The following is a 14,940-nucleotide window of genomic DNA, read 5'->3' on the forward strand; positions in this document are numbered from 1 at the left end:
TCTATCTGAAGCCGACCATGCTATTCGAAAGGTCATCGATGCCCAACTTGACAATGCTCTGCTCTGTGTACTCGACACTACCGCTTCTGATCTGTGGCACTGATGGTTGGAACGTGAAACTAATAAACATTCGTTGTTGTAGTGCCCCCTCTTGACACTTGAGCTTGAAAGCCCAATGAAAGCCTTCCTACTCATTTTGTCTTCTGGTTGTGCTGTGATTCGATGTCAGTATTTTCATCTTCCATGTTTTATTATCGCTCCCCGACCTCATTGACAGCTCTTGGACATGTCTGAAGGAACTTGTGATAAAGGTCACTGTTACTGGTGCTGAACATGACTCTCGCGAACATCTGCCCCATCCGCAATATTTGGAAGGGACCTGGGTGTACCTCTTCAAGTATATCTACAGATTCTCAGACAACAACAAAAAGTGCCGAATCATCTGGTTGTATGGCACGGCGGGCGTCGGAAAGTCTGCTGTTGCGTTCACTGTGGCTGAAAGGATGAGAGGTCTGAAAATGACAATGGAGACGAAAAAAGAAAAGCGGTTCGCAGGAACATTCTTTTTCTCTCGCAAACACACTAAACGCTGCCCTGTTCCCCTTGAAGCCCACCAGACCCCTTGAAGCACAAAGTTCCGACAACGCTCCTGTCACAAGTACAAAACAATCTACGGTGGAACCCTCCAGATACGCTATATGCCAACATCGTACTTAGCCCACCTCGCATCGCAGTCATCGGCCCTTCCTACCCTGTCCCGCAGTTGACTCTGGACGACTTACGCACAGGAAAAGATGACAAAGAGTCCAATAACAAACCTATATTTCCCTCTGCGCCACCCCGCCCTGTTTTTTCTGCAGACAACCCCGTTCTTATTGTGCCTCAGTAATCCTCGCGTCTACCAGATTTTGCGCGTCAGATCTTGCCTGTAAGTCAATGGACGCGGCAACGAACCTCCAACATTCACGTTACGCGACGCATAAATGTTCGCTACATGGGATTTTGAGGCAAAGAGAGCGCAAGAGGCGTACCTGCGTCTGGAGTGACGCTTTCCATAGGGAATCGTAAAGGGTAGTGGTTGTAAACTGATGGGTTTCATAGAGTTCATTATTGCATTGATGACGAAAGCCCGTGCTGGGTGGGCTGGTGATATATTGAAGGTATGCATTCAACCATGTTATTGGAATCACTTGATTCCTCCTTCACAAGATTTTCGTAGCTGCTCTAGACTAATAGGTGGGGATGGCGCTCCATCCAGAATGAACTACTTTCTTATGGATTCTGTTAGGGCGTTTTCTATCTTCTTTGGCGTGCACTGTACTTTCATTAAGAATTGTGTCATGCCTCCAATGAGTATTTGAACTATGAGTTGTTTAGTGGGTATCATAGCTGTGTTCGCGCGCGCACGGTAATATGAATATCACAGTCATTGGAACTCCATGATAACATCTTATCACCAACTGGGCGAAGACACAATAGAATGGGGTCCTTGAGACAGGAATTACGCCATGATAATACACAATTCAGGATCGGCTTAGTAGGCAAAATTAAGACATACTGCGAGTCTGGGAGGATTCATTAAGAACTTGTTCTTCTCCCTGACCCATCCAGGCATCAAAGCTTCTCAGATGACCTCAGGATAACGTTGCAACATGCTCCTGAGCTCCGTTTCCGGAATCCTCTTCTCAAACTCAAATGTGCATGGCAAAACCTCTGACATCGACCCACTCATGTATCCCATGTCCTCTAATGGCTTCGGTAGGTTCAATAGTGAGCTCGTAGGCCCAAAGAACAAGGAGCGTGGCTATGAACACCGATCTGCACCAACCGAAATGAGTTTGGAAGACCGCGTGCTTGCAAGACTTCTTTACCTGTTCGTGACATGTTGACCAGGGAATACACTGAAAGAAATGTCATTCAAAGCCTTGTGGCTTGAACGCATAAGGCTCCGGGTAGACATCTGAATCCCGAGAGATAGACCCAAGGCGGGGACTATTAGATCTGTGATTTCTTGAAGCACAATGCTTACCAATGGTCGCCGAATACCGTAGTCCCAGCTGGAATACAACAGTTTTCCTGATGGGACAAATCATCATAGGTGCTATCGTTCAGGTGAGGGACCGCACTGCTTGTCATGTATTCAGCAAATCGTGTGTGGCCCGCATATGTGACTTGAGCAATGTCTATGAGGGACTACACTTGATGTTCCGTCAGCCAAAGCTAACAGCAGAAGCCAGCGTCACTCACATCGGATGCGTTGTCCTGCTCGTCGCAAGCATGTACATCAGCGGCTTGCATTACGGAAGCGTGAACACCAGAAACGGCTGGGAAGGATATGCCTATGAGATGTTAGTAGATGTGCATGAACAAGAAGTATGTTGCTGACCGAATGGCTCATCTCAATGATCAAGCATCTCATCCCACAACATTTTAAGTTGCCCGATAACCTCCTAGGGCGTGACATGGGTAGGGTTTGCCCGGGTACCCGCCCGGGCAACACCTGCGGGTGAAACCCAGTGAAAACTGACTGTGATGGGAACGTGCAACGTCAGTGACCGGTTAGTCATCGATGACCCAATCCGCAGATTCAAATTAGGATGTACGGGCTGTGATTGGGTGGGGTAAATTATTGAGTACTTACGGAAGTTAGGTGAGTTAAATAAGGAGTGGCCATAGAGTGTGTGTGCCGCAGTTCGTTTGCTGAACAACAATCCACGTTAACGTGAAACTCTCAACTTGGAATTGGAAACCGGTGATTCGCAGAACCGGGGGACTTGGATAGAAGAGACGTGCTGTGGGAAGCTCAGCTAGCATCTTCGAGGACGACTAAGGGTGGATTTGTAATCTCGAGCTTGATAAACATAATTGTATTATCCCAAAAGTTCAAGTTCAACATACTAGGCCTACTCTATAGAGCAGCCGCTATCATCTTTCACGACCAAGACACGATAGACGAGTCGATCTGGACTTAACACTACTAATCCAAGGCCATAATTCACTCGGAATGTCAAACCGCCGGATGCCAGCTGATGTCGATCAAACTCATTCTGCAATCCCTTCATCCGGTTAGAAGTCCCCATCATACCAGTTGTCCACTATTCCAACTAATTATCCTTTATTCTATTTCCTTGCCTCAATAGCGAGCGAACAACTACAAGATAACCAGCCCCGCACTCAAGCACATTCCCTTTCTTCTTCTTCTGCTTCTTTCCACCAATCCACTTCCGCACCAGCAACTGCTACAGGCGACCAGCAGTGGTTTCCACAATCTCAGCAGATGATCGTCACCAGCTCTTCCTTCTATGATCCCACTCAAGCTTCGGCATCTACACCCCAGTAGCCTACTATAAACGTCTGGGATACCCAATTCACAGCTCCAGGTGGAGAATACTTTCCCCGACAACACACAACATACCAGCAGCCGTATCGCTTTGAAGGAGCAGGGACGAACCAATATTCATTTTCTCAAGATCAAGTTCAACAGCAGCAGTATTCACAAGCACGCCCCGTCGTACCCGCTGCACGGCGCTCGACACGTGGTAGCGCCAGGTCTTCTGGGTACTATAGGCAAGGGAGTGCACAAAGCCAGGTAAGTCTTTGAATCCCCCTATTACGTGATTTTATGCGACTCTCGAGTTTGGATTTCCTTTTTCCGTTTATTTTTTCCCCTTTATTTTCACTTTCTTCATTCCATTTTTTTGTCTTTCTCCTTCCCCTCTGATGTACCCTTTCCAGCAATACTCGCAAGTCACTCCTTCCGTTCCTCTCAATCCTCCTTCAGCCCAACCTCCTCCTCAGCCGTCTCAACAGCCAACAGGCTAATCCCACGCTGCACAGTGTACAACTCAATTAATCTCAGGTCAATTCTCACCAGTCCAGGCTGAACACCAGTACCCGGCTCAGCAGCCCCAGCCCCATTTCTCTCCTCCGCCTCAGCCTACCCAGTCCCAATTCCAGATCCAACAAACCCAATTTCCGCCTACCCCACAGTTTTCCCAGAGTCAGGCTCAGCCTAGGCCGCATAGTCAGTCTCGCAACCCCATCATCCTCATGTTCCAACGCAATCGCATGCACCCCCTCACGCTCAAACGCAATCCCACGTACACCCTCATGTCCCTACACACGCCCAATCTCAACCTCAGGTCCACACCCCTCCGAATCAGTCTCAACACTATTCAGGACCGTTAGATCCATATTATCTTCAGGGCAATATGTATTATGCGACGAATACGAAGGGAGTCAGAGTGCGCCTAGTCTGGTGAGTGTTTTTCTGCTTGTTTTAGATTTGCATTTTTGGATGATGGTGGCAAATACGTACTATGCCTTGTTCTTTTTTCGGGGCTCGCCGGTTTGGACGGGATGACGTTCATATACGCGCTCGTGCATGGGTGCTCTCCCTATACTTTGTGCCTCGTTGTCGTTCCATCTTTGATATTTGGAATAGTCTTTTTCCTTGTTCTTCGGATCTTGTTCACTTCCATTTTTGCCCGGCCAAGCCGGTTCAGATATGGCTGAATGGCTTAGGCGTATACGCCGGCGTATGAGTACTACACGTTCTCTTCTATTTTTTCTGGGGTTGAACGGCACAAGTGAATGTGCATATATGCGGCCATGTCCACTTCACACTTCTTATTTTTATCTTTCATCTTGAATTGCGCTGATGATCATTCGTGGGTCAATACCTGTGCCAGAACACGTGATGCCATGGATCGCTCAATGGCTATTGATGGAACTCTGTGAACGGAGCTTTTGGCACTTTGCTCAAGAGAAGCACCAGTTATTTCTGATCAGGGATGCTCAATTCTAAAACGTCGAGTTCAGTTCATTTCATTTGATGTTATTTATGTAGTAAACAATTTCATTTCGGCTCCGTACATTAGTACTGAGCATCCCTCCTGATGGCGCGAACAATGTGCATGACCTAAATATTGATAACCCTGCTGCACTGGCCAAGACTTTGTTGGAACCGAGTAGGCTGACTAAGGTCCATCCTATATAACACACGAAACTCCGGGTATTACTCTTCTTCATTGAAATCTCCCTGGGCCTCACCTCTTTCAAAATAGAATCAAAATGCAATCTACCACGACGGTGAGTTATTCAATAAGATAATAAGACATTTCAGTACTTACTCACGTTCAGAAAATGATCAAATTGGAATTCTCCATAACCATGGAACATCTTTCCGAGCTCTTGCACCACAATGTGGTGACAACAACCAGTCAAGACTTTTTAGCGAAGCTGGAGAAGCACGTCTCCACACACAATCGCTATGAGGAAGCCCTAATCCAGCTCGAGTTTGAGAAGCTCAGACGGGAAGAATTAGAGGAGATTTTAAGAAGGCAGGCGGCTGAATATGAAGAGATAGCCAGGTCTGCCCTCGCAAATGCCCAGAAACTTCATGCTTCCCGAGTAAGTTACTTGATAGTCATTTGCATATTGATGCTAACATTTTCTGGCTAACTTTGATAGAAGTTTGTGTAGGGAAGGTTTCACGGGTCCAAGTCACTGGTCATACTTACTTACTCTCCTTTTTGATTTAATGAGCAACCTAATCGTCACATTCCTTTTGAAATAACATTAATTTGGACAGTTGTGAGCGCTCTGGAGGGAAAATTGGTACATGGCAAGGGGGACCGTTTTACCCCTTGCCATGGCGAAGCTGCCGCAGACGGAACCGGCTCTCTCCGAAGCGTCACGTGCGCGTGTTAGACCGTTTTTCTCCTGCCTGCGGTTTGTACATTTGAATTTCGAAGGTTGCAAGGTGTATTTGAATTCGGTTTGTGCATGGGGGTGCCAGGGCGTACAAAGTTGCTTTGAACCCTGAGCCGCCCTGTAATTCATTCAGTATGGCACCTTGCTCTTCAACTGGATTCGCTGTTGGCATCATCAGTATTTTGATGTTCGTGATTGCCTTGCTACTACTTTTCATTCCGGGTATGCATGAATGACTTGTCTTTAGTCGCATGCGGTTTTGATGCCTTTACAGACCAGGTAGAAGGTGCAACGAACTGTGCCATTATCCATCTTGGAAGGCAGTTCTGATGGTGCTGTTTCCCATTGCCTACATTTTCGAGTGCTCTTTTGCTGATCGGATGTCTAGGAGTAGAAAAAAAACATGTATGGCCTTCTACAGAAGCCACCAACATCGTGCTCATCACGCTATTCATGCTCGTCATGTTTGAGTGCACCATTGTCTGACAGGCACTTTTTTCTTCTTCCTATCAGCAACTCTGAAGCTAACTTTCCTTGTAGCATTTGAAAACTACGATGGCTGTCGCTCCGTATCCCATTCAATGCTACCGGCATTCACAATGGATCGCTGTCCAGTCTGATGAACTTCTCCCGGAGATATTGTTTCCGTTGGTTAGTGTCATTTGTTTGCTGGCGATATTACTTCACTGACGTATCATCACAGCACGACAGCAGTTTTAAACAGTAGTTCCTGCCGATACTCTTCTTATCCAAGGCGCATACGTCGTCAACGAAGCTATGCTGTCAGGAGAATCTATGCCGCGGCTGCTCAAGGAATCCATCCAGCTTCTCAATAGCAGGGACACACTTGATGTCAACGGTGTGCACAATAACACGGTCCTGTTCAGTGGAACAAAGGTGCTCCAAGAAAATTCAACAGGTACGTTGAACACTTGTAGTTTCCTTCTTCGTGAATGTTGTTACTCGGCTCTCAGGTCAAGGAAAAGTCACCGCAGCGACTCCGGACGATGGATGTCCAGGGCTTGTTTCGAGAACTGATTTTGGTCACTTTTTACTGGTCAGTCTTGCACGTCCTCAATGACAAGTTCCCGAATGACATGATCTAGGATAATCAAATCTAGAGGCTATCAACGCTGAGAGTGTGTGCGGGGTGCGGCTCAAGGCGTTCTTGCAGGACCAAGTGAGCCATCATTCCAACGGGTGTAGCGTCAGCATTTTAAATTTGAACATCTCAGATTATTTGAAAGAGTTCCCATCTCCAAAACCCAACCCCTCGACAATCAGAAAGAATCACGTCTTTGGGTCATTATTCAATGTTGATTTACCTGTGTTGGTACATGGCTTCGAACTTGATCCGGAAGAGGCCGCTAATACGGCCAGCAGGAACATCTTCTGCTCAAGAGGCAAGTACTGCACTAGAAGGGGGGATCATAATTAAACATTCATCAGATACTCTCTCGGTTCTTGTACACCAAAGCACATGCGATGCAGCTTGGAGTAGTTGATCCTCTGGCTGACGGAGCTGAGAATTCAGCCAAATCCTCTTGTACGAAAAGGCTCGTGACAGAGGCGACAAGTACCTTCCGTCGTGGTTGAGCCCCTACCTAGGGTTATTTTTATCAGGGAATGCGTCTGTCAAGCTATGAAGCTTCTCAGAATCCAGACAGTGGAGGCTGGACGGGCATCGGGCATAGGTTGCTGGCTGCAGGAACTCGGTCCGTTTCTTTCAAATGACCTGGACGCATAATTGATGTATGACGGAGTAGCCTGGCGAGATTTTTGCCAATGTTCTCGCATACTACCTGCGAGTATCCATGGGTCGACCCTTTCAGGAGAAGTTTGCTGATGTCAAGTGGGAGATCGACGAGGAACATCTGAATGCTTGGCAAGGGGGAAAAACTGGCGTTCCCAACGTTGATGCCACGATAAGGCAGATAGACATCAAGGGTATGTTTTTTATCGATCTTTTGGAATATTTATTCATCAGACTGTCAGGCTAGACTCATATTCGTATGTGCATGATTGTCACCCTGTTCGTGTTGAAGGATCTTATGTTGGATTGGCGGCTGGGAGAGAGTGAGCTCATCTCTTTATTTGCATTTTATGCGCTTCTCTGACGAGCGCTCGCAGTATTTCATGGAAAAGCTCACAGATGGTGATCTTGCATGCAACAACGGCGGTTGGCAATGGAGTAGACCCGGTGTCTTACTTCAAATCGTCGATCGCGATGCGCTGATTCTGGATTTGCGACAGAACCCGGCACATGAAGCAGGTGAGTTCGTTATCATCGTAGCAACTACGCCCAGTAATGTCTGTCTTGGATTTGGTCTGGCGCACTGTAGATGAAACTAAGATCATTCCGGTGGATCCGTCTCAGCCTTTGGACCAAAGCCTTTTCGACGAGTACGATATCTGTATTACCGGTGCCGCCATGAAGCAGTTCGAATCTCGTCCTTCATGGAATGATTGGGTACAGAACACCTGGGTTTATACTCGTGTCTCGCCCACGCAGAAGGAATTCATCAATTATGACCGGCTCTGACGAGGTACGATTGTTTATGACTTGTGCTATACTGAACGAGCTAAAGTATCGACAGTGGTCCTTCTCAAGTCTGGCCCATCTACAGGCAAGATCGCTGTCATTGCTGAGATCATAAACCACAACCGGGTGTGTACAATGATATCATACGCAAGAATAATCAACTGATCTCATACCGTCCTGCCAATGTATAGGCAATCATTGACGGCCCAACCACCGGCATACCACGCCAATCCTTCCCCTACCGCCACCTCACCCTCACCCCTATTTCTTTAACAAAACTTCCTCGCGGCGCAGGATCCAGAAGCAAGCGGAAAAGGAGGGTATCGTTGCTAAGTGGGAATCCTCAACATGGGCCAAGAAGTGTGCTGCCATGGAGAAGAGACGATCGCTGAACGACTTTGAACGGTTCAGCGTGATTGTCGTAAAGAAGCAGCGGAGAGATGTCATCAGGAAGACCCTGGCCAAGGCTGCATAGGGGGTGTATGCATACAAAATATTGGACATCTTGGTAGGATGTCGTGTCGCCGCATGATCCACATTTCTCTTACATCTGTTATGCCTACCATGATATATGCATGCGCCATTCCCGCGTTATATTGCTAACCATTCGCCTCGAAGTAAGATATGTTATTCTCAACTAGTCGGCTTGTCCTGGGCTTGAGTGAAACCCCTTTTTGCTCTTTCGACCGTTGCTTCTGCCTCCCTGCTCAGTCTCACCAGTGGCCTTTCCTTTCCCGAGACGTCGACCGAAGAATTGTTTGCGTTGCCAAAACATCCCTTAGCCTCTGTTGACTCTAGAACAACTTGTGCGATTTGCACAGATTGCGGACACAGCGCTCTTCAAGTCTTAGTGACTCAGCCGGCCCTCCTCGGTGCACTTTGTCGATTTAGCCAATTGGTATGAAGTATTAGAGGTCGAGGAGGAGCCGGGCACGAGAGATGTGTCAAACTGCGCACTGCTCAAACGTAGCATTTCTCAGAAATTCGTGGAGCTGATATATTTCTACAGTAGCCAAGGTAAGCCCTCAGTCTCGAACTTGTGAGTCCGTCTTCATCATGTTAGCCCCTCTTCATCACAGTAACCATCCCAATACCTGGCAAGTCGATTTTGAAATTTGAAGTGTCCTTCACCCGCCCAAACTGTTATCATCTCTCCCGCTTCCGCTAGCGACGACATAAAACCTCCCATTTTTATACTTCCAATACTTATCACAGTTTACCCCTATATCCTCTATCAACACCCTCAAAGATGAGAAGCGAGCAATTGAAGAGAGGCGGAGAGAGGAAGAACCAGATCCTGCGATTTCTGCCGCCTTTAAGGTGATAAAATCTACTTGTGGGTTCCGAGAGTACATCAAGCTAGTCTCAGATGGCAGCGTGCATCCGGCACAAACCCTCGGTCTGTCGATCTGTCTGGTGTACAATTGACACCCACATCTGCTGCAATCCTCTGACGTGTTTATGATCAAGTGGGGTCTTCGAAAACTCACCCTTCGAGAATGTGATTTGGACGACTATGTAACTTGGTTTCCCCCTGCTTGCATCTGCTGTGCTCACCACAACACAGAAATTGAAACTTATGTTTCACGCACTGCTTGTACCTGACACCCTCGTTTTCCTGTCGTCGAACCGTCGCCTAAAAACACCCGCGTTTAAAGTGCTTGGTTCTTATGCCTCAAAAGTGCGTAATTTCTGCAGATAATAATGCATATGCTCATGTATTCCATTGCCAGGCAAAAAGTCTACAATTCCTCGACCTCTCACAAACAAATCTGGACAAGAAGACAGTCGACTATATCGTAGTCTCATTGACAACAGCACCTGAGCCTGGTTTAATCTCTCTCCGTCTAGACGACTGTTCTCTCAGGGTGCTAGCGCTGGACGTACTTGGTAAGCCATCAGCATTCACACTTTGGCCAATTTCCGCTAAGTGTGGCAGCCCGAGTTATTCGTCATTCATCTCTTCGCAACGTTTCTTTGCGCCAGAATCGCATCAATGCAACAGGAATTGTCGCACTTGCTCTCATGATCCGAGACTACCCAGACGTGGTCCCTACTACTTCCCAACTCGTCTACCTTTCCTTCGCAAGGAAGCATTATTTTTTCGCCACCTTCCTCCCCGATCCCCCCTTCTGTTCATCTACCTCCTCCATCACATGTTACCTGTACAGGGCCTGTACTGCCTCCACACCATCCATCGTCCATGCCTCCTCAAACAACTTACACACCATATGTACCTCGTGCTCGCCGAGGTGTTGCAGCAGCACAACCTCTCCCACTCTCGGCTTCTGGTCATCCCGTCCCCATCATCACATCATCTCCACAGGGTGGTGTCACCACCCGCCATCTTGCACCAAATACCGGGCCTCAATGGTCGGAAGGCGGACTCCATCCCAATGGTACGGCCCACAGGCACGATGACGGTCCAAGTGCTGCACTCCTGGACAAGGTGCGCGCTCTGGCACTGCCAAGGCTTGGAGCTCTCCACACATTAGATTTACGAGGCAACGACCTTCGCGTAAGTACTTTTCTTAAGTATGGTATCATCTGTTGATGACGTCGGCGTAGAATGGGGTTACTTATCTGGCACAAGTACTCAAACGAAACAGGACCCTTAAGGTCCTGAACTTGAGCGAGAACAAGCTGGATGTTCAGTGCTTAGTGGCAATTGCCGACTCGGAGGCGCTGGTAAGCGTTTTGAGTTTCTTTGGTCGTCAGTTCTAACAGGAGCTTTTAGAAATACAATCATTGCTTAGAGACGTTGGATCTCAGTCGGAATCTCTGCTCTGGCCCTGGTCTCGAAGGCGTATGTTGATTACTCGCTGTACATGATGCCTAGGTTGAACATTGTTTAGATCCAATCACTCCGGCGAACGGCCTTCACATTGAATAACGCTCTTAAACGCCTATTGATATCCTCCACCAATCTGACATCACCAGGCGCCATCGCACTCGCGGAATTTCTCCCTGAATCAAACTCGTTGCTCCACCTTGATCTCACGGACAATGACTTGGACATAGCTGCCATTATGGCGCTGAGCTCGGGACTCAAGGCTAATCACATGATGCAATGTCTTGACGTCAATATACCTCCAGATGACGAGGAATTTGCCAGGTGAGTGCCTAACATATATGCAGCCGGCTCTATGGGGCATAGAGCCGCCGGCCCCCCCCCTGGCCGCACCTTTTCTCGCCTCGAGCCGCTTTTTCCTCTCGCATTTCCCCTTTCCTTATCTCATTCTCGTAGCCTTCAAAATTCCCTACCCTCCTTACTACAAAAAAAAAAAAGCTTGGTCGACTCAAATCAAAAAGGTATCAATTATCAATACATTCTCACACCCACCCCACTTCAAACCCACCCCTTCCACAATCCCCAGGCATCCAGTTTTTTTTGTCACCGTACTCTACAGAACAGATCCACAGTGTACTCCCATGCTACTTTTTTTGAGACTTCACTCTGGATGGCTTAGAGGGAGGAGGAGGAGGCAATCCCCATATCTTTTGTCCATCGCACTTCCTGACCTTGAACTTTGGTCATCCTACTCTACAGACCCATAGCTCACTCCTGCTCTACATCTTTTATGTCCTGAGCCAAAAATGCTGAAGCTATAAAAAGTTCACTCTGGGTGACTTAGAATTTGCCTGCCACTTTTTTCCATTGCACCGGTGTGACGATATTTTCATGGCTGGACTTAAAACACCCTATTTTGCAGTATGTGACCTTTCCCCATCATTGCCAACACTATAGACCCATGGGAATCCGCTAAACCCGAAATTCCCGCGCTTTGGATATCTTTGCATATGCCCTCCCTATGTCGAGTCAAGTCGAGTCAAGTCGAGTCTAGCCTAACCCCACTAGTGAGTAGTCCCTTTATTCTGATGCATTGTGCAGTGTTATTACATGTATTCTGACAAGCCTCAGTACCTTATGGCTTTTTACATAGCAACCTCAGCCAATGCTATCTCACCTATTTTTGCCTATTCTACTCTGGACTTTCACGTTTCTATACTTAAGGACGTAGTAGATTAGTATTCCTTACCAATTCTTGTAGGAGGGGATCGCCCCAAATACTTGGTCCCTGTCTAGTAGCTATAGGCAAGTAATAACAATACCATTCATTATTTCTTGACTGTCATCGCACAGTACACTTCACCAACGATCACTACACTATTCTCTTGCCACCCATTCCTATACTTCCGACCTATGGACCTGATTTTCCCCTGCCTCACATATCACCTTATAGGGTCGAACACTCTTGCTTGCAAGTGTAGCAGCAACTCAACCACACTAGTATGTAACCTAATAAGGATGTCATAGGGGGGGGGGGGGGCTATGACATGCTAACTAGCATCTGTTCTCCTAATTCTCACACCCCAGCAGTACCACCGTGAATAAAGCCTTAATTCCCTTTGTGGATTTTCCCAGAACGGAAGCTTATGTGAGTAGACCGTCCTGACTATCGCACCCTCCTTCAGGAAGCTCCGTGTTATGCTATATTTGCCGCTCGCTGCATAATCATTGTTGCTCGCTGTTGTCCACAACAAGCAAAGCTAAGTCCTTCAAATTTTCACCGTTTTTCTTACTTCTTTTTTTATTCTAGGTATATTTATTAATGCGCACACACTAGTAACGATAGTTGGCACTGATATGTCCTTGTCCTTGTCTTGCATGGTAAGTCCAACCCGCACGTGACTTTGTTGATGTGACTCACACTTGTGAGAATATCCTCGGCAGACACCATTAACTCCACGCCCCTCACTGTTGCTGCCATCACTGGCAACAGCGAGCATGCCTTGCTCCTTCTCCCTACCACGTATGATGCCTGCCTCCAAAAACTCTCGTTCTGTGCATCTTGTCGTCGGTTCAACAAGATCTACTGCAAAGCTCAAGTCCAGGGTCCTGTCACAGACACAGCAGGTTGAGGATCGATGATGCAGGCAAGAACGGTACAATGACAATATCGCAGGTAAGTTCTATTATCTATGCTATGGTTTGCATTGAGAATGCTGGCTATAGGACTAAGTACCGAATCTCAAACACTGCTTGCAGACATGCAGCATGAAGCTGTAGACAGCACAAACACAGGCATCATTGATACTATGGATGCTATGAACAGTGTGAGATTCAGGTATGTCTTACATGTATCCTCAAAGAACTATTAGATGCTCATAAGTTCGTACTTATATAGTTTTGCATTTTGAGTACATCTCAGCAGGCACTCAAGCTCCAGCGCTAAGGGTCTCGCGCTCCTCCTATCTCACATTCTTGATGCAAGGATTGCAGGTTAAATGCAACATTGATTACATGTTATTGTTGACGTGTTCTTACTACTAGGAAATATAGTACCAGCATTTTTAACTTGAAGCTGCAGCCTCCATGGACCAATTAGCACGCTGTTTGGGCCCTCGCTTTTTCCCCTTATCAGAGCGCATCTTGCGCTGTTTCTTAGTAACAGATACCTCATTCCCTCCCATGCCCATAATACCTGAAATCACACCACTTTCTACTTGCTCGCAGCCTCATTTCCTTTGAATGGGTGCAGAGTCTTCTGTTGTAAGTATGGACTGCGACTCAGTGTCCACTGGCTGTGAGATAGACAAGAGTGACGGATCAATGTTTGCTAGAAAAGGTTGTTGTTAGCATCATCTGATATCACAATGTAAGGATATAACATGTACCATTAATCCTACTTTCATCTGCCAGTGCATTCCTGTCTTCATTTGCGTCATCATCTGAACTGCGCTCCAAGGCGTTATTGAATCTGGTGTTGTCCCAATCTTCCCACTCAGCAGCTGTCAACTTGCGAAATTTTGTCACGCCTGTCCTAAATGCATTGTACACAATCTTGACCTCCACCATCGAGCCTATGTCCCCAGGATTTGCGAATTTTTTCAGTGGCCAGTTGTCGAGAACCACGTCATGTTGCGCAGTAATATTCTCATCAAAGTTGACATAGTACATTCTGGAGACGGGTACCTGAGCTGCCTCACGAAGCTTTTGCAGGATAAGCGCAGACGTGTTGCTCTTGAGTTGGAGGAAACTCTGCTTGTAGTTAGAAACTACACCTATAGAAGCACAAATCACAACATGCGGCTAATAATAAATAGAAATTTGTACCAGTAACGCCAGATGTACAGTAGCCTTCAAGACGTGTTGCAAAGTTGGAGGGTGTCTCTTTGAGAGCAAGCTGGAAGAAGTCGCCAACACGATCATCTGAAAGGTTGACGTAAGGATGATTATAATGGTCGAGGTCACCCCGAACAGTGATGAGGGCAGTATGACACCCAGTCCTTGCAGAGAGAGTAGCGAGCTGTATACAATATAAGGACATGTCAAAAATCACTGCTTCTACATACTGTTTGTGTTACAGAATCCAATGTAGCACAAATATCATGGAAGGCATTGATGGGGACGTTGTGACTTGCCAAAGCCTTGTTGTTGCAATGGTCTTCTAAGTCTTCCATGAGGCCTTCAGTTGCATCAATCTTTTCTTGCTGTGACATAGCATTCCATTTCTCAGCGATATCATGCCTGACCTGCATAGCCTTCACACGTGGTTCATCAGGAGCTCGTACTGTATAAAATACATTAGAAAATTTGAGGGGTGTACTTTAATATGCAACTGACCTGCATTCATCGCCTTGACCTCGGAACGAAGAAACACATTCCAACGGGTTGCTTT

The 14,940-nt window shown here is 46.9% G+C and overlaps 5 protein-coding genes across 5 annotated transcripts; 4 read left to right on the forward strand and 1 right to left on the reverse strand.

Moving 5' to 3' along the window:
• Positions 1–323: 323 nt before the first annotated feature.
• Positions 324–626, forward strand: F5147DRAFT_585303 (uncharacterized protein; the record flags this gene model as incomplete). The annotated part of the gene is made up of 1 exon (XM_041431859.1): positions 324–626. A coding segment is annotated over one exon (303 nt), but the record flags the coding sequence as incomplete, so codon positions are not given.
• Positions 627–3,004: 2,378 nt separating this feature from the next.
• On the forward strand, positions 3,005–4,188 carry F5147DRAFT_779216 (uncharacterized protein; the record flags this gene model as incomplete). The annotated part of the gene is made up of 6 exons (XM_041442259.1): positions 3,005–3,065; positions 3,141–3,336; positions 3,381–3,423; positions 3,471–3,589; positions 3,736–3,838; positions 3,880–4,188. 6 exons carry the CDS (start codon positions 3,005–3,007, stop codon positions 4,186–4,188), a joined length of 831 nt encoding a protein of 276 aa, XP_041287260.1.
• Positions 4,189–6,266: 2,078 nt separating this feature from the next.
• On the forward strand, positions 6,267–11,376 carry F5147DRAFT_820849 (uncharacterized protein; the record flags this gene model as incomplete). The annotated part of the gene is made up of 19 exons (XM_041443680.1): positions 6,267–6,379; positions 6,440–6,634; positions 6,690–6,772; positions 7,482–7,662; positions 7,716–7,725; positions 7,761–7,791; positions 7,846–7,987; positions 8,058–8,210; positions 8,262–8,383; positions 8,449–8,577; positions 9,473–9,673; positions 9,728–9,775; positions 9,825–9,938; positions 9,991–10,147; positions 10,197–10,391; positions 10,429–10,775; positions 10,826–10,945; positions 10,995–11,063; positions 11,113–11,376. The coding sequence occupies exons 1-19, from the start codon at positions 6,271–6,273 to the stop codon at positions 11,374–11,376; spliced, it is 2,670 nt and encodes an 889-aa protein (XP_041287261.1). The 5' UTR covers positions 6,267–6,270.
• A 1,529-nt stretch (positions 11,377–12,905) lies between these two features.
• F5147DRAFT_657328 (uncharacterized protein) lies at positions 12,906–13,546 on the forward strand (the record flags this gene model as incomplete). The annotated part of the gene is made up of 5 exons (XM_041434255.1): positions 12,906–12,929; positions 12,993–13,147; positions 13,196–13,224; positions 13,275–13,386; positions 13,474–13,546. 5 exons carry the CDS (start codon positions 12,906–12,908, stop codon positions 13,544–13,546), a joined length of 393 nt encoding a protein of 130 aa, XP_041287262.1.
• A 364-nt stretch (positions 13,547–13,910) lies between these two features.
• F5147DRAFT_747876 (uncharacterized protein) lies at positions 13,911–14,800 on the reverse strand (the record flags this gene model as incomplete). The annotated part of the gene is made up of 3 exons (XM_041439990.1): positions 13,911–14,323; positions 14,376–14,568; positions 14,615–14,800. 3 exons carry the CDS (start codon positions 14,798–14,800, stop codon positions 13,911–13,913), a joined length of 792 nt encoding a protein of 263 aa, XP_041287263.1.
• Between the last annotated feature and the right edge of the window lie 140 nt (positions 14,801–14,940).

Source organism: Suillus discolor (assembly GCF_016758755.1).
Source record: "Suillus discolor strain FC423 chromosome Unknown F5147scaffold_83, whole genome shotgun sequence".
NCBI lineage: Eukaryota > Fungi > Basidiomycota > Agaricomycetes > Boletales > Suillaceae > Suillus > Suillus discolor.